The sequence below is a fragment of the Cynara cardunculus genome (assembly GCF_001531365.2).
Source record: "Cynara cardunculus var. scolymus isolate 2C chromosome LG 1, CcrdV1, whole genome shotgun sequence".
NCBI classification, from domain to species: domain Eukaryota; kingdom Viridiplantae; phylum Streptophyta; class Magnoliopsida; order Asterales; family Asteraceae; genus Cynara; species Cynara cardunculus.
Genome location: NC_037528.1, coordinates 44,175,356 through 44,195,196, shown reverse-complemented (window position 1 = coordinate 44,195,196; position 19,841 = coordinate 44,175,356). Strand labels below are relative to the sequence as shown.

The window sequence follows — 19,841 nt, the reverse complement described above, 5'->3', positions numbered from 1 at the left end:
TTTCCAATTTTCAACTTCTTGCGATATATTTTCATTTCCATGGAAGTTTAAAAACGTTGCACGGGCCAAGGCCCGAAAAGCCCAAATATAGCCCTGTCAAACTAGCCGCTATGCACAAAATCCAAGCCCGAAATAAAAGAACAAATGAACAGGGAATAGGTGAAAGTGAAGTCATTTTTCTTAACGTTTTCAAGATTTCTTGATCAGACTATTTCCAATTTTCAACTTCTTGCGGTATATTTTCATTTCCGTGGAAGTTTAAAAACGTTGCACGGGCCAAGGCCCGAAAAGCCCAAATATAGCCCCGTCAAACTAGCCACTACCGCTATGCACAAAATCCAAGCCCGGAATAAAAGAACAAATGATCAAGGAATAGGTGAAAGTTTTAGCGGAGTGAAGGATAAATCTTTTCTTTTTAACTTTATAGCTGACAAAACAAATAATAGTAACTGTGTAAGTTCGAATTTAGATGAATTTGATATGTATATGATCGCTAACTTTTATTATGTGTATGAAACAAAATCAGTGGAATGTTTAATATTTTTGCAATGGTGGAAAACGCAATTCCCCGTCATGGCCACAATTGCCCAGAAGTTAGTAACGGTTTAAGCTAGTACGATAGCCTTAGAATCAACTTTTTTCGAGTGACAAAATTCTAAACGACTGAAGGTCATGTCTTTCCAAAGAATTGACGGACGTGCATGTGTTTGAACGACTATTATGATAGTAATGAAAGAATTTAAGACAAAGAATCGTTAAAAAACTGTCTTATTGAAATCAATGATGGAGGAAGAACGAAATGCATTCACAACTTTAAACACCATTGATGTGGAGTTAGAAAATATTTCACTGAACCTTGTCATTTAGAGGAACGAGAAGTTCTAACAAGGTTTCCGTAAATGCACCTGCGAAAAGATTATTGTCGAAACTTGCACAGCAGAACGACCAATTGGGTGAATTGTGTTGCTGAAATCGCATCAAGAAAATGTTGTTGCAATCTTGACAAAAGCTTCCAAGGGTTGCTAACTCTTTCAAGGTCAAGTGCAACGAACATTTGCAACGGATGAATTCATCGACGATGTTGCGTAATAGCAACAAAAATAAAAGTTGTTGCAATTTTGACGAAACTATCATTGAAAACTGAACTAAAGATGCACGAAAAAGCCCTACCCAAAAAGCCTAGTTCAGATCAAGCAAAAAAGCCCGATCAAGACATACTTTTCAATAGCCCAGTTTAAAAAAAAAGCCTGAGCAGACCTATTTTCTCACCCAACCTAGATTTTTTAAGACCCGACTTGTGTCTACTCACTAAAAATGGGCTTGGAAGGCCTGGGCTCAGGCCAAAAAAGCCCGCAAGTATATATAACAAGCCGAGAGGGGTAGAGTAAGATCCGATTCAAGGTAAAAGATAACGTTAAATTCCAAGTTCCGAACAACCAAAGGTTCGTTATTGCACTCTTCATACGGAAACGATAATAACTACGTTACAAGTACAACAACCGATATGCTCCTAGGGCAAACATTTTAAATGTAAAAACGATACCAAGGCCTTTGGACATGCCAAACCCAAATTATTAGTTCAAAATCCACCAATTGAGGTCCAATTTTATATCAACTTATGGATGGTGTTCATATCGATTGCTTCAACGAGCGTCCCCTTTTGAACATGATCCCACCACTTGAATAAGAAGTTGTCGACAACCAACCTGAACCACGGGGATAGCTTCAAACCCTCCTCACCGGCATCTGCCTTTCGTAGCAACTCTTTCAACTCTTCTTGGTTCACGTATTTGATATCCGCCACTTCGTCTGGGTTCGGGTTCACGGCAACGTCACGGACTATGAAGAGTAGGTAATCGACTGAAAAAGCATGCCAAAAGAAATTAGATAAGTTTTAGACTGTTGGAGCCTCATATCAGCTAGACACGGACCATCAAGCTAGGAACTTCCCCTCTATACAAGGGCTATTTTAGAGGAAAAAATCAAAGGGGTTCCACATTTCCTAATAAAGATGATTGAAACTATATCATATATTGTAACAAACTACTTGTATGTTATGCTGTTATATCGGTCAGAATACAAAATATCGGTCAGGACCGATATTCGATATATCGGATATATCGGTAATATATCGGTCCAAAATAGCGGTTAACATAATATTTCTTAGGGGGTGTTTGGTTCACAGAATGAAATTTGATGGAATTGTAATCCATCAAAGGAATTTGACTTTGAAGGAATTGGAATGGAATTTGACCATGTGTTTGGTTGGTAGGAATTTGAATGAAATCTCTCAATAGAATTGAAACAATCATCTTTGTATGGACTATCCCATCCATCGCCCCGCCACACACCCTACCAGCCACCATGTYACTAATGTCGTCGTCACAACTATCACCCGCCCTTCCCCCACCACTTCTGCCCTACCCTGCTCCATAGGTGGGGATTGTTGCGGGCAGGCAGGGGTGGGGCGAGGCAGTGGGTTTGAAGCCAAAGTGGGGCAATAGGTGGCAATGTGATAGTTGTGATGACTACAGTGGTAGGATGGTGGTTAGTGATGGGATAGAGTAGGGTAAGGTAGGGTGGGGCAAGGCAGGACGGTGGGGTGGGTAGGGGTAGGTGGCGGGGTGGTAGATGTGATGATGCTAGTGGTGGGATAGTGGTCGGGAGGCTGGAGCCAGGGAGTGGGTTGGTATGACGACAATAATAGTGGCATGGTGTTTAGTGGTGGGTTGGGGTAGGGTGGGGTGCGGGTGAATGGCGGTTGTGAAGGCGACAATAGTAGTGTCGGGGTGGAGGGTTAGGTTAAGGGCGGTAGGGGCAGGGAGGTGGGGATCAATGACAGTTGTGACGATGATAGTGGTGGGATGATGGTCAGGGTGATTGGGAGTGGGTGGATATGATGACGACAGTAGTGACATAGTGGCTGGTGGTGGTTAGGGTAAGGTGCGGTAGGGTGAGTGGCAGTTGTGACGACGACAATAATGTTGTGGTGGTGGGGGTTAGGTTAGGGGGGTGACACTAACGTTAGTAGCATAGTCGTAGTAGGGATGTGTAGTGAGTGACCGGAGGGTGGGTGGGTGTGATGACAACAGTAGTGGCATAGTGGTTAAGGTGGGGTAAGGTGGGTGGCAGCGACATTAGTGGTGGGGGTTAAGGGTGGGACATCATGAACAATAGTAGAATGATCGTGGTGGATGGTGATGGAATTCAATTTCTTCCATTATGCCAAGTAATGATGAATTCATTAACTTGTGGAATTCAATGGAATTTGAAGGATTCCATCCATTCAAGAAATGAACCAAACAAAGGAATTGAAATTTGGTCAAAGGAATTTGTCATTCCAATTCCATCAAATTCCTTCGAATTCCGCGAATCAAACGACCCCTTAGAATTATATATATAATATGCATTAATTAGATTTTAGAAATATAGTTTCAAAATTAAAACATCACATCATCTAAAGTGTTCAAAAACGAGCTAATCGCAAGCAATAGGTTCGTCATCCGAGAAAAGAAGCCAAACCGTGACTCCGTGAGAAGTCTGAAGTCGTGATTCGTGAAGTGAACTAGGTGTCTATGAAGTGTGAAGTCGTAACTCGTAAAGATGAAAAGAAAGGAAGAAGACCGTTGGAAGACAGACTATTAATTTCAGACCTAATAATATATGTTACCAAGCCCAAAAAACTAAGCCCATGAAATAACAAAAGCCCAAATAATTGAACCCTAAAAAATCGATATATCGGTCCGATATATACATCATAATATCGCTAAATATCGGGAAAAATCGGAAAATATCGCCGATAATATTGGGGACGATATTTTGACCGATATTTATGCAGCGATATTTTGCCTAGGTCCGATATCCGATATATCGCCGATATATCGACGATATATCACGATATTAACAGCATAGCTTGTATGTAACCAGAGTTGACATTTAGAACCATCGTACTTGTAAACAAACTACCGTTCTAACCAAGTTTCTTTTTTATAACCATGGGTGTACGGGTCAGCTAGTGCACACCAGGACTAATCTCATGGGGCCTTGGAGATAAATCCCCATCTTGAGGAGACTCTAACCGGCAACCAACTGGGGGATCCCCAAGGCCTAACCTTTATTTGTGAGTTGAGCTAACCCTCAAGGTTAATGTTAACCAGTTGGGGTATGTATTTGAAAGCATACATCTGTCCCAGAATTAAACTCCATTTCTATTCTGAAAATTCAAACCAACTACCACCAAAATAGAAGTTCATATTGATGTTTATTAATTTTTCAGCTAAATTATTTTAAGAATATGGACTGATTTATCATCATATGGTACACCTAAAAAGCAATTGGTATTTGTTGTCTACATGCTATGATAGATGTCAGGTCTGTATACATCTTAATACCCTACCCCACCCCACCTCTGGGTACGATATACTAGGCTCGTTTGGTTTGGTTTTGTCTAGACTTAGTCCAACTTAAGTACTATGATAGACGTCTAGAGTAATCCATAGTAAGCATATAATTGAAGGGAAATAACTCGAGCCAAGATTTTGGGATAAGAAATTTTACGTTCATGTTCTCCCCACTTCCCGTCAGATGGGGCCTTGTAGAGCATGCGACCTAAGGGAGTAAACTGATCAACTGGAACATCTTCAGCAGGGATACCGAGTTCGTCCAAAAGCTTTCTCTGTGCAGCATTCCTGACCCCTGATTGCAATTCAGAGGAACACAAATGAGTAGGCATTCCTAACAACGATTAATCTGGATGATATTGAAATTTGCATTACCAAGAGAATCTTCTTTAATAAGCTCGGTTTCTCTGTATAGCGGATGGCTGCAACAGGTGTTGGTCCATACCAAAGGGAATGTCACCTTGGTTGCAGAGCGTTGCTGTAAATACACCACATATTAGACGGCTTACTCTAGAAAGAAGAAAAAAAGATATAGTAAACGAAACAAAAACAAAACTAATACCGACACATGGACATAATCAAATGAGAACCTCAAAACAGTTGACAACCGCGAGAACCAGTGAATCATGTGTTGTTTCACATTTCGAAACACACGCAAAAAAAATTCAAATCGTGAAACAAATACATCACAAAACAAATATACGTCAAACAATACCTTATATCCTAGCCTTAGGTGGAAAAGATCATGTGAAGTAATACATTAAAATTGGTTCTTACAGATTTGTAACCTTTTTGTGGTTCTCACATGATTGGCCTCCAATGACACATAATCGTTTTATCATCCAGGAAAGGTCGATATATAATGGAGGATGGTAAACCAGCCAAACATAAGAAGCAAAGGAAGAACAACCATGAGAGGCTGCCAGAAAAGTATTTAAAGCCGGAGGTTTGGGGATCTTTTTCAAAGACATAACAGTAAAAAGGATCAGAAGAAACCAACTAGATGTCAAGATAACAGCACATGGGTGGTGATTAAACAAATGCTAAACCTCAGAACAGCCCTGAAGATTTTCCTCCTAGCGACCATTAAAACAACCTACATATAACAAGTAAACCCTTTTCATAGCCACCTTCTTTGCAACTGTTTTTACTTGAAGGCAAATAGCAGTTACTTCTCAACAGTTGTAGCTGCTCTTTAAATAAAGATGAGGGTTTTTAAGTTCAATGACCTTCATATAAACTGAAAGCAAAATATTAGTTTGTTCTGAATGTTCTTCAGGGTGAGGGGTGCTACACAGAGCCCCATCACCTTTTGGTGCCATTCAAGACCATATCACTTCTTTGCTACAACATAAATAAATAAAAAGAGAAAGTGACAATGACCATGCATGAGTCAACTCATGCAAACCTCCATAATTATTTCAAAGTAATCTACCTGAAGGAGTAACTCGTATTTTGAATTGAACAAAAATACGCTGAATGCTCTGTGCAGCAAGTTTTCTTTTTCAATCTTCTCCATCAAGTGACCTACATATTCAGAATTTATGTTAATAGTAACACAAACAATGACAATAATCATATATGAAATGATGATTACAGTGGCATCTCTGACATGTAGAAATAATCAGCAATTACACCAGTTTAACCTGGTAGCACTTATATTACCAATAAGCAAACTCAGTAAAGACTGTTTGAGATCATGCAGAGAATGGAGGTGGAAACTCTGCGCTATATTTCTTAATGTAAAAGGATCTCAAAGGACAGGATGACTTCAGCACTAGGCAATAGAATGGCTACATATAGCAACTCTGCCTCTTGAAGGTGCACATACAACCTTTTGAGTTCAAATATTTCAAGAATAGCATCGAAAATAACCACCATGTAGAGACAAGATGTTAAAAAATACATTTAGAAGACAATAATGCCTTCAAATAATTGTATATTCTCAACTAAAAATTTCTCAAATATTCTCAGTGATGCTATAGCAATATCCTACCTTGTGAACAAGGTGGGCAAATTAAGTGTATTTGCAGAACAAAAGCTGCCAGCAGTCGTCGTTAACTAATTAAGGACTTCCGAGGCTGTAGCTAGCATACTCGATTATAGAAAAGTAACCAAGGCCTACAGGTTAGAAGTATACCATGGTAATAAAATGCAACAAGGATTGCTAGAGAAGTAGCTAATATCCTTGGTGTTCTAGAATATGGTCTATACTTCAAAGCATACCAACAGGTTTATATAGCAATAACAGTGTGTTATCAATTCTCAAAAGGCAAGAAACACAATTCTGTAACTGTGTGGATTGGACATAGTCACATAGAATTTCTTTTTATTGCATAAAGTACAAAATCTTAGCTTGTAAAATTGTTCAGGAGTCATTCTTGCTCAAAAGGAAGGTTGAAAATGTTTGCTTGACGGATACAAAACACCCATGCTTTAGCACCTGGTGCAGTTCTTGGCATTTAGATTTCCCTCCCCCCCCCCCTCCCTTCCCAGCACACACATACAACAAACAAACAAAAAGGTGGAACCCCATGCGGGTAGTAGAACATTTGTGTTCCTTACATGTACTGAAATCATGTTTGCTCCACAAACAATTACCTCAACTTTTAAACTACAAAATAGGGTGCTTCACGGCTCAAGTTGCTAATCATTTTCTATCATGTAATGATCAATTCATGTTTTTTGACCATTCAAATGCATAGAAACATTGGACATTTTTGTAAAAGTAGAATAATATAATTCCTGCAGAAAACATTGATACATGACATTCACGAACATAACTTTATTCCCAATCCTAAGATGACTACTCTTTATAGCTTAGACCTCAAATTGCTTTTGACACAAATATACCTATCAAACCAATCCTTACAAGACCTCTTTTTGTGTAATTGATTTCCTTGATCTGATGCAGTGAAAAAAATAAATGGCGTCTATGAATCTTAAAGAGCCAAGTACTCCAAAGCAATAAAAGTCAAGGTTTTGACTGCTCAACCTGATGAAGGGCTCACAGGTTGACCTAGTTTGATGAGGGCATTGAAATAAAAATTGCCCCTTCAATTCAACCGTATAATATTCCAGCAACCAGAGTCTCATCCCCCTTCATCTTCTCAGATTAGCCCTTTGTACTCTCTCGCATACAATCACTCCGTATCACCCTGCCACCACTTTTAATGTCCTAGACATCCCAGTTGCTCATTCTATTTCTATTGTACTTCCAAATTTTACACTATTTTAACTTGCATATTCTGACAAGTAAAACTTCATGTTGTTCTGTTCTTAGTTCAGTAATACTACTTCAGTTTTAAACTAATAAAACTAATTTGTTGGTCAATTTGACGATGTCTATTGTAAACATCACTTGCGATCTTCATTTAATCTATTGATTCCTTGTAACTATTAGCATAGAATAAACTAACCCTTACTGGCAAATTTATACAGGGCAACAGAAATAATTACTTCTAAAGCATTTTATGGATCAAGCATGTTGTAAAAATAGTTTTCCCAGATTATGCCTTGAATCCTAAGCCAATCTGTTCTTGCATAATTGATTGTCTTGTATTCATAATGGACAGGCAGGTTCATAAGTTTGTGTTGACTCAACACGTTATTTATGTTCATAACGAGAATGTGATCATTTAGTGGAAGTAGCAGTTTTACAAAATTTGAATGGAAATATATGTGTTTGTGTATAATTCGTATGTATATTACTTGATTATAAATGATATACCATAACTTCATGAGATAGCGGTCCCATCACAGTTCAACAGGTCATCCATACATCCACTAGGATGTGTAAACTAAGACCACTCTAGGTTTTAAAACATTGGTTTGGCTAGACACAAGATGGTGCACCTATTTCTAAAGTCATAGTACTAGATATAAGAGAAAGCCAAATAAAATTATTTCCAGTTAACCAATATCTAAAGTAATAGCACTTGGTATAAGATAAAGGCAAATAAAATAGTTCCATTTAATAGGCTACCAAGAAACACTTTCCAGGGAAACATGAAGAAAGATTTTCCTAAATACATATTCAATTACAACCAGCAGTAGCAATTGATCAGCCGAAGAGTTGGACCAAACATGTGAGCAACACTTTACATGAAAAAACATTTTTATAGCTTCCATTCCTCCAAGTACCGATACAAGAGAAGCCTCTAAATCCCATTAATGCAAGAAAAGCAAATTACTGAAACTTTAATTACTGTATGGTGTTCTAACTTAAATAAGCTTCAAGCATTAACCTTAACTCTTTGAGTTTGTTGATCTAGTAAAACTACATAATTCATACCTTATTGGTGTTTTGGTCATCTTTCCACTGAATAACCAACTTGCCCTAGCACAGATACTTCTTATCTAATTTTTGCTTCACAAACTCAAGTAATTAATTTGGGATTGGGAAAAGATATTCATGATACTTGAGAGAAGAACATAATGCATGAGCTCACGTATATGAATTTCTTAGAAGAATATAACAGTAAAACCATTCTAAAATAGACATAGAACCCTGCTTACAGTTGTACTTGGTATCGTGCCCGACGACATTGTCATTCTCATCCACCAAAATGCATCTGCAGAAATTTAAGATGCCAAATACTGTCACTGTCTCAGCAAAAGCAAAGCTCACATCACAAAAGGTGAAATCTCATAATTCAGATGAAAACATTGAACTTAAATCATCACATAGAGAATTCCTGTCACCATGTGCACAATATAGTACCAAAAACACATTGGGAGAGAATCAAATAACAGTTTCAGGAGCCCACAGACAGCCAAAATAATTTCTTTACAGAAGCGTTGTCACTTCATCACAAAAATAAATGAGCATTTACTCAAAATATACAACTTAAGAATTTTTTTTATCTTTTTATATGCAAATCAACATAAAACTCAATATTAAATTAATAATATTTTTAAAAAAGGATTAAGAAGTCACAATCGTATCCACCATAACCTAACTCCAGTGTCACATCCATCTCAAATATTACACAATCGTATCCACCATAACCTAACTCCAGTGTCACATCCATCTCAAATATTACATTTGGACATGTATGCACAAAATAGTAACTTTATGCGTGAAATATGATCATGATGCTGATAATAATACGCCTTTTAAGAAACTCCTCGTTTGATTGGTAAAAATCTTGATAATTATAAGATATAATCAAAAAGGTTTCAAAATTGTAGCTGAATATAAATTTTGCCTAGGAATTCAAGAACTTAAAGGGTTTTGCCTAGAAATCCATGAACTTCAAGGGGTCCCCACTTGGCTACAACATGGTGATATAATTACGGCTTAAAGCTTAAAAGGTTCAATTAATTTTGCACGGAGACAGTTGGGATTTTCAATAAACTATATCAGAATTAGAAAAAAGGTGAAAAAAAGTGATATAAATGCAGCTTAGAGCTTAGAAGCTGAAAAACCAAGATGTTAATTGAAGCTTAGACAGACCCAAAAGATAGATATCTTACTAAAAAAATTGATCGGATTGTTAATTAAAGTTGCTAAATTTGACATCTACGGACTCTAGGCTAGTGGCACTGTCCAAGTAGATCAGAGAGTTGTAGCTTTTATAAAGAATCAACCCTCTCTACCGATATAAATCCAAAGAGGTCTCAGGTACCACTCTTCTCAAGCCGTCAACTAAGTTAAAGTTGATCCAAACACCTAATGTTTCTACGTTCAGTTTTCCCTCTGTGTAACGATCCAAGTAACTTAAATCGACTCCATTAATCTTCTTCAAACACACCCGCAGTCCCTTCACAGACTTCTCCAATTAATCCGCCAAAAGTTGGTGAAACAAAATCACTAAATAAACTCACAAGTAGTTGATACAATAGCATCAGCAACAAATTACAGAAACTCTAAGAACCACCACAACAAAATGAAGATGCGTAACAAATTCGTTTTCAAAAGACTAGTGAATCGATATTAACTAATTGTCAAGAACAACAATCAAATCGATAATACAAACACAGATCCAAACAATCAGTTCAGTAAAAACATAAGGTATCGGAACAACTTACTCATCGTCAAACATGAGACGTCTCTGGACGGCGTCCATGCCGGAATCGTCACCCATGGCGGCGATGGAAGAACGGCGGGAGATAGTAATAGAAGAGAATGAGGAGGAGATTCGTAGAAATGGCGGAGAAGATTTGGAAAATTGCGAGGAGGAGGAGTAATGCAAAGGGAGTGTGGTGGCGGTGGTTTTAAAGGTGGGAAATTTCAACATTTTTTGGTGGGGGGTTCACGCTCTTTGATACCTTTTAGATGACAGTTCTGACCAACAAATGTCCTATTAGTATTGGGTAATTTTATATTATTTTACAATTAGACACCTTGATTATGGATTAATGTCATTTTAGTCCTTGGATTATTTTTGCTTCGGGTTTAACACAATCCTCGTCATCGAGTACAGCTATGGGTGTAAACGAGTCAAGTAGTAGGTTAATCGAGTCGGACTTGAAAAAAATAGCAGGCTCGAGCTCAAACAATTTAGAGCTCGAGCTTGAATATTTCAGGGAACACAAGTTGGCGTATATCTAACTTTCAAGAATCACAGACAGGTGTGCTTCACCTCCAAGTTCACATATTGAAGAAAAAAAGTTTATGAACACATCAAAATTACAAGCTTTCAAATGACACCTAGCAGTTCATTTCAAAGGTAAAGAGTTCCATATACGATGAACGTTAGAATTTGGTCATCTTTTTAAATTTATCGACATTGATCACGCCCTTTGCATTTTGTCAACCGTATGTAGTTATGTATCGATTCAATTATTTGTTTTCTAACATACAAATTTTCATTGAAATAGAATCACAAACTTCTTTGGAGTACCACTTTGAGATGTGAAATAAATAATAAGGGTGTATGTGTAATTTTTTAAAAGTATTGGACTTGAAGTGAATATATGGAATAGTATAAGGACCATGTAAATCTTGGAGAGTCAAAATGTCAAGGGTGGGAGGTTCTTGTGTTTTTTATATTATTTTTTTTATTAAATATGTGCTCCTTGTTTGACCAAACCTACCAAGATACCAAAAATGAAATTGTAGTGTTAAAACTGGTTAGAATTTTTTTTTTATTACTCTGGATATCCAATCCGTTATGTGAGCTGACTAACTTCAGGATAATCACCTGCTTTACAGATAGTCCGGAGTTACCGCATTTGAACCTCCGTAGCCACAAAAGAATTTTGTTTCTCCTTGGATTTGAATCTGGGACCTCCTGATACTTTTGACCTTTGGAGTCAAGTTCAAACCAATCAGGCACCATCCATGTAGTTCAAGTTAGAAATTTTAGACCAATTAAAACGGGTCGGGTTTGATTGACCCATCAATATAAAACGGCTTGTGGAAAAGGGTTTTTAATCGGTAATCAAGGATTCAGATGGGTCGGATTCGTCGAGTTAAAAGCCTTGGACAATCCAATCTAATTAACTCGTTTTTAGCCTATATTTGATAAACTAGTTGATAAGTTAATTGTTGACTGATAAAATAAAGATAAAATGATCAATATGTTAATTTATACCAAACAGATGGTAAAAGAAATATATTTGTTTTTTCATAAATTAAACCAACAATTAAGATAAACATGAAAAAAAAAGCTTATATAAATATGAATCGTTATGTGGGTAGGGGGTTATGATAAAGAAGCTCATTTTCCGTGTATAAAGAAAAACTGTTTCACTGGTCGACAGTAGACCAGGAAATATCGAATTGTTATGTGAGTAGGGGCCTATGATTAGAGATACCATTGTTTCTGATACAAATTTCCTGTAAAAATGGAAAAATATCTTTGGAGTGCGTTAGGATTCCAATTTCTAGTACCATGGCCAAAGTCAACTATTGCTTCCATATCTCTACTAAATTATTATTCCAATAAATAATATATTCACAGCGTTTTTGCTGTGAAGTTTACGTGTAAAAATGTGGTCTCACGGGTCTCACGAAAACAGACTGGTCTCACGTGAACCCAATCCTATATATATATATATATATATATATATATATAAGGAGAAAGATATGGTTCATACGAAAACAATAATTAAATAAGAAAAGTAAGATAACAAATGTAAACCATATGATTCCTTAGATAATGTCATAAATACAAAAAAAAACTCCAATAATGAATAAACTAGAAGGGTACTCGCACAATTCAGCGAGATACATCTTCATTTTAATGTTTCGTTTTATTTTTTGTCTCTATTGATATAATACAATTTATGTGGTTTTGAGAAAGACAATGTTTTTACTTTTGAATGAAAATAAATATGACGATATCATAAAAAATTGAAAAAGTACATTGATATTAATGTTAAATTAACTGTTTAAAAGCTCTCTTTTGAGTACAATTTCTTTAGTTCAAATTTTTATTATAATTAATTTAGGTCTAATAGCGAAGTAATTTATTTTCGACTTAACAATATAATTTTTATAAAGATAATGATTCTGTTAAAACTCAATGATTATCCTAATTATATTTTGAATTTTTTATATTTGATTATTTTTATCTGCAGTTAGTTATATAAAATTAAAAATGGAGATTTAATAAGTTGTACTTACGCACAATTTACTTGTAATCTTGAATTTGAAGTAATATGCATCAATAAACAGTACTTCATGCATAAAAAATGGTTTTTAAAAGTTTTCGTCAAATGTTTTATAATATAGTATAGATAAAGACAAGACAGAACGGGACATGACTAATTGTTTGTCCTATGTTTGGTACGACTAGGACAGAACAAAACAAAACAGTTAAAATGACCATATTACCCCTAAATGTTGGTCGATGTTATTTTATATCATATAATGATTGTAAATGACAACAAATCAACCAAAAATATATTTAAATTAGTTAGTCTATGATATCAATATTTTTTTAACATTCCAATACCACAAGTAAATAACATTTGTCATACCACAAATTCAAAATACACACATAATTTAAAAAGTTTAAACACAACAATTGTAAATAACATTTGTCACGCCATCATCAAAAGTTTAACATTTCAAGAATGGAGGCCGGAATCGAGAATGGAGGTTGTGGAAGAGAAGAAAAAGGATGCAATTAAATTATGTTTGTATTTTGATATCAAATAATAAGGGTAATATTGTAATCTTAAATTTAGCCTCATGTTGTTCTACCTTTTTTGGTGGAACAAAAAAACTCAAAAATAGTCCTACTCAATCTTACTTTTGTCTCATGTTATCCCTTTTCATTTTTGTCCCATACCAAATATGAGACTATTTAATTTTGTCTCGTTCCATCCCACTCAGTCTGCATATCAAACACACACTTAAGACAATCTTAAAAGTCCTTATTTATGTCAGAGTTATTTAAAACATTTTTTTTTTAAGATTCTGCTTTTATCATTTTTATGATTTTAACGTGGTTTTATATTTTATTATTTTAACGTGGTTTTATATTTTATTAAAAAAAAGTCATTTAAGGGTAAGCGTAATTTTATTTTCATTTAAACAATTTATTTTTTTATTGAAGACAATATTTAAGAAAAAAAAATATAATTTTCATCAAAATTATATGTAATTTACAATCAATTGGTTTCTTTCCAAACAATTCTAATCACATATGATTTTTTTAAGGGTGTCCAGGCCAAAACTCGACTAATCCCCGGCAAATTTGGAGGCTAAACATGGCCCCACTTAAATGTCGCCAACACTTCCCTCCCAATCACTAGGCTGGAAGGTCTTTGATTCTAATCACATATGATTAATAGCATGCAAAACAATGATTTAAATTTACCTTTGAAAAAGAATATTAATGGAAACATAATCACATGTGATCTGTAGCAGAACATATTAATATGTATAAGATCACATGTGATTCAAAACGTAATTCATAATTCACAAATATAACATTTAATGTTGTAGATAACTTATAGTTGTTTTCCACTTGAATTTACTATGATCAATATCATATTTGATATTTTGACGAAAGTCAACAAATTTTTTTTGGAAAAAATCGATTAATTGTGAATATCACATGTGGTTTTTGACGAATATTGTAAATATTCAATAAAAAGTAATGTTTAGAAACGCTTATTTTAAATGTCACAAAAAAAAAAATTAAATGAAAAATTAATCATGCTTAAACCACGAAATTTGTATAAATATCATCAATAAATATCTTAATTAAATGTATTATATACCCTTATAAAAATAAATGAATTTTCATATATAGTTCATATGCAACAAATGACACATATGCCCTTTAAAGCCATTTTTAGAAAAAACTTATTTAAAGACATGATTCAAATAAATGATTGGCTGAGAATCATCCTCTTATTTTTTTAATTAGGGAAATGTTCATTTGAAACTAAAGAAATGATCATAACCCTTCATTTGGTCAACATTTGTGATTTTAATTGTGAAGCACTGGATAATTTCTTGCATGGGTATACAGAAGACAGAAAGGTAGTTTCGTAACTTATATAAGTAGGCGACAAACGGGTTCATATATGAATCCATGTGATATAGATATAACCCCACAGGTTCATGTGTACTGATTATTTAGTTCACATTTGCATCACAAGGGTTCGTACGTGAATCAGTTAATTAGTTCAAATGTGAATCATAAATTCAGATGTGAATTAGTTAAAATAGTTTATATGTAATTACACGAGTTTATACATGAACATATAGTTCATATGTCATATGTGAATCGCATAGATTTATATATGAACCCGTCTGTCGCCTATTTGTAAAGGTTACGAAACTTCCCTTTCCATTTTTTGCGTAGCCGCAATTATTGACCAGTCAAATTCGATGTTGATCGTATGAAAGACTATGATCACTTAATTACTTCTCAAATATTTACCACTTCTCAAAATAACCTTTGGCTATATATGTGTGTGTATGTGAGAGAGAGAGAGAGACCGAATACGAATTTTTTTTTTTTTTTACATTAATTGATGATTTTAAATATTTGTTACACATAATATTAATAAAAGAAAAATCGTCAACAATACATACCTTAATTAATTAATAATTCTTCAAAAGAATAATAATTAATAATTGAATTAAATAATCTACGTTTATCAAATATTATTATTGATGGAATATAAGAAATAAACTTTAATTTTTATATAATTAAATCTATTAAATAATAACAATAATTTGAGGAAAAAAAGGTTAATTATCTGCAATCTTGACCTGGGCCACACAAAACCCACCCCTAGGAACTACATGTGAAGAGACATTTCAGAGCAACCTCAACAACTTGGATTAGCTGAGAGGTTTAAGCCTGTTGATATGCATTGATTATTCAATGTATGAACACCTATTTTTCTCTTATAAACTAGCTTATTTTCCGTTCATATATCAATCTTGAGTTTTTTTTTCTTCTAATTTATTGTTTCATGAAGTTAAAAGTCGTGATTTACCTGTTTTAAATCAATGGATAGCTAATTTAATCTTCTGGACAGGTTGTATGTGCTACCAACATGTTATAGCATCGGAATCCGGTGGTTATGGGTGTTAAAAAAAACTGTTTACAGCTCAAACTGGTCGAACCAAGTCAAACAAAATCGTTTTTGGCGGTTTGAGTGATTTGACGGCTCGGTTTGAAAAATAGTCAAACCGTTTGTTCTGGTCTGGCCTGCGGTTTGAACGTTTTTTGAGCGATTTGGACCAAACCGACCGTTAAAAAAATACACATATTTTAATTATATTTAATTTTCATGCTATAGGTTAAACTTTATGGCACACTTTTAAAAAAAGGTTCGCTCAGTAATTTTTTTTACAGAGATAGATGTACCTTTTACAATTGGGTATCCTGTTTTTTTTTAATAATGTTGTATTGGTAGAAATTTCATTTTGAATATAATTTTTTTTGAATTTAAAGCTCATAAGAGGTCCAAACCACTTAAACTGGTTAGACTAGATCGTCTTTTTATGATTCAGTTTGTCACTTGCTACCAAAACGCTCAGTTTGTAAAATTTCCTAACTCGCCATTGCAGTTTGGTTTGTGGTTTGGGGAGTTAAACCATCCAAACCGGACCACAAACACCGATAGTAGTGGTTTTGAGAGCTTAATGCATTAAGACAAGGGATAAGCCAAAAACAAACTTTTGGTAAAGATCATGTCCAAATGCCCTTTGATGACCTATGGTGGTTGTACTTTAATCGTAGGTTGTTTAAAGTAGCTATGTGTTTTTATACTTAATGTTGACTAATGTACCAACCTTTGGCCTTATGTTAAATTTGCATTTTGCCCCCTATAGTTTTAGTATAATTAAAGATGATGGGGTTTAGGTTTTTGGTATCTGATCAAATCTGATCTGATTGTGTTTTATGTTTTGAAGTAATTTAAGTTTATGATATCGTTCTGATATGTAAATTCTCGATTTTCTTGAACCTTGTTCTCGTTACGTTGCTGCAACATTTCATTGTTTATACCGTCATTAGATTTCGTTATTTACTTTCAGTCATTTACCTTTATGCATTTACTTTATGTTCTTTTACAATTCCATGCACTTTATTTCAAGTATGAGTAGCTAAACTTTATAGCTTGGTGTGAGACAAATGATAAGATTTTAAACTGAAGAAAAGTGGATATGATGCAAGTATTATAAAATACAAGACATTTCTTGACAAGTTGGTCATTTTGAAAATTGTTAAAGTATCGTGGTCATAGAAATAAGTCACTCGAATGACATATGAAGTAGATTTGAGAGAGTTGCTAACGAAGAGTTTTGTTGTCTATGTTTTTTTAAATTAATTAATTATTGACATGTTGATCACTAGGTAAAATATTAAAGTGTAGTGGATTCAAAGATGAGTCACTTGGAACACATCAACTTGGATGATATGGAATCCACTTGAGAAAATGATTTTAAACAAGTAGATTTATTGATCCATATATTTTGAGGACACCAGTTTAACACTACTTCTAGTCCTAGTACTATATAGAGATATGCAGGTTTAAAACCAAATGTCAGTGTAGTGGTTGAAGTCTGAACACAAATTCCTCAAAATAGATGGTGTAATTAGTTATAGCTAATTCATTGTTGTAGCATTTGCACAGTAATGGTATACTGGAATTTGTGTTTGTATCTCACCAAAAATCTTACACTCATGCTTATTTCTGCATATTCTGATATTTTCAGTAGTGTTAGCTTAAACCAAAAAGATTTTTGAAATTCGTCATTTGAAATCATTTCTTTCATTAGACTTTTACTAAGATCTTACTCCAATCTTCATGGACGATATTTGGTATTTTACCACTTTATTACTTGAGAAACGATATAAGGCAATATTGGATGGTAGGGATTGAGTATCCTAAGCCTAGTAGGTACTAAGGGCACCCCTAAGCCTAGTAGGTACTAAGGGCACTCCTAAGCCTATTACAATCATTCTTTTTGTTTTTGTTTTTTATCCTTTTTATCTTTTTGTTGTTTTCTTATTTAAATTAATTTAAATTATTAATTAATTCCTTTTTAGTTTTTCCTTTCTTATTTATTTATATTATATTTTAATATGAATTATTAATAAATATATATTTTTTTATATAATTTATATTATATAAATTATTAATAAACATTTTTTCATATATATATATATATATATATATATATATATTAATATAAATTGTTAATTTTTTTTTAGTTTTTTCTCTTTTATTTATTTATATTATATTTTAATATGAATTATTAATAAATATATATATTTCTTTATTTCATTTGAATTATATAAATTATTAATAAATATATATTTCTTTTATATCACTTACTTTATATAAATTGTTAATAAACATTTCGTCATGTATGTTGAGGTTTTTTTTTGTTTTTTACTTTTTTATTTTTATTAAAGATAAATAAATACTTATTAATGTAAACATTATTATTATTTTTCTAAATAATTATATAGTTATAAAAATGAAACATAAAAAAAATGAGATTTGATATATAAATAAAACATAACATGATTTATATTACATTTTCATTTATTCTAAAATAACATTATCTGTAGTACAATAACTCGTAAAAGTTGTTGGTACTTATTTATTCGATCTAAATACGGGGTAGCTTATGCAACAACACACGGATAGCAGCAATGAAAAAAAATGTGGAGTAATAATAGGGATCGAGTATCCTTTAGCCAAGTCTAGTTTCACATTATGGTTACGATTAACGTACCCAATTACATAACTTACATGTTGATACCACGATGACGTAGTAGATCTAAGTGGTAAGTATGTTGAACAACCTGTAATGTCTATAACGTGTAAGATCACATTATACTTTGAAACAATCAGAACACCAATTTCAGGCATTGTCATCCAATATTCAATCGGGGCACCTCGAAGGTACAAGATGACAAAGCTTTAGGGGATGACAAGTTGAATTTAAGAGAAAGGTACTTGCTACTTAAAGCATTGGAGTGATTTGATGAGAAGATTGCTTATCGGAATGCTGTTAGAAGATTTGAAACACATCTTGGATTCAGACGTTCAAAATTTACTATTTCCAAAGCTTGAATCCAAATGAGAAGAATGTTGGGTTCAATATTTTGTAATTTGCTTAGTGTAAATAGTTTAGTGGCTTTGTAATTTGTACGCACTTCATTTGTAATTCTCAGTTGTAATCTTATTATTTATTATGTCATTATCGAGTACAACATAAAAACCAAACCAAATAAAACATAAAAACGTTTTTTTCTTATTTTTTTATTAAAAATAAATGTTTAATTAAAGAGATAAGAGATGAAAATGTGAAGAAGATGATGATGTGTACGTGTATGGAATGAAGGCATCCATGACTCATAGATAATCATTTTTTGTTGTTGTCTTGTATGTACAAAATAATAATCAAGCATCAATATAAAAAAACTGTAAACAGTTAAGTATTTATAAAAAACCATTTAGTCAAAGCAATAAAATAATAATGATTATTATTAAATAATTAAGTATTCACAACTTTTTTAAATTATATCATTTTGATAATATTAAAACAACCTAGGAAATTTGAAATACTACTTACTGTAAAAATAATTACATTTTTAAAGTCAATATATTTTTCGCATGATCTCGAATATAATATTACAATTACTGAAACAATTTAAATTTAAACGAAACTTATATTTATATTATGTTCATAAAAAATCACTTTTAAATTGACATTTTAAAAAATATTTAAATAACTAGGATAAATTTTTAATATTAATGCATATAATAATAATAATAATAATAATAATAATAACAAGATAAAAGTAGAAATGAAAATTATGTATAATATATACGCTAGTTGTGTACCTGCGCAATACGGCGAGATATAAAATGTTCATTATAATTTATTTAATTTCAAAATATCAAATCTTTTCAAGACCACTACAAAAATGCTGGGTATCAGCGAGGGAAAATTCCCTCGCTGATCCGTCGCTGAAAGTGCTTTCCGTCGTTGATCCGTCG

The 19,841-nt window shown here is 33.5% G+C and overlaps 1 protein-coding gene across 1 annotated transcript; it reads right to left on the bottom strand.

Annotated features, from left to right (window-relative positions):
* Positions 1-1,393: 1,393 nt before the first annotated feature.
* On the bottom strand, positions 1,394-10,651 carry LOC112509906 (isopentenyl-diphosphate Delta-isomerase I). Its single transcript, XM_025115116.1, has 6 exons — positions 10,434-10,651; positions 8,919-8,974; positions 5,836-5,927; positions 4,776-4,878; positions 4,558-4,695; positions 1,394-1,860 (listed from the first exon to the last, which is right to left on the bottom strand). Exons 1-6 carry the CDS (start codon positions 10,640-10,642, stop codon positions 1,607-1,609), a joined length of 852 nt encoding a protein of 283 aa, XP_024970884.1. The 5' UTR covers positions 10,643-10,651; the 3' UTR covers positions 1,394-1,606.
* Positions 10,652-19,841: the final 9,190 nt, after the last annotated feature.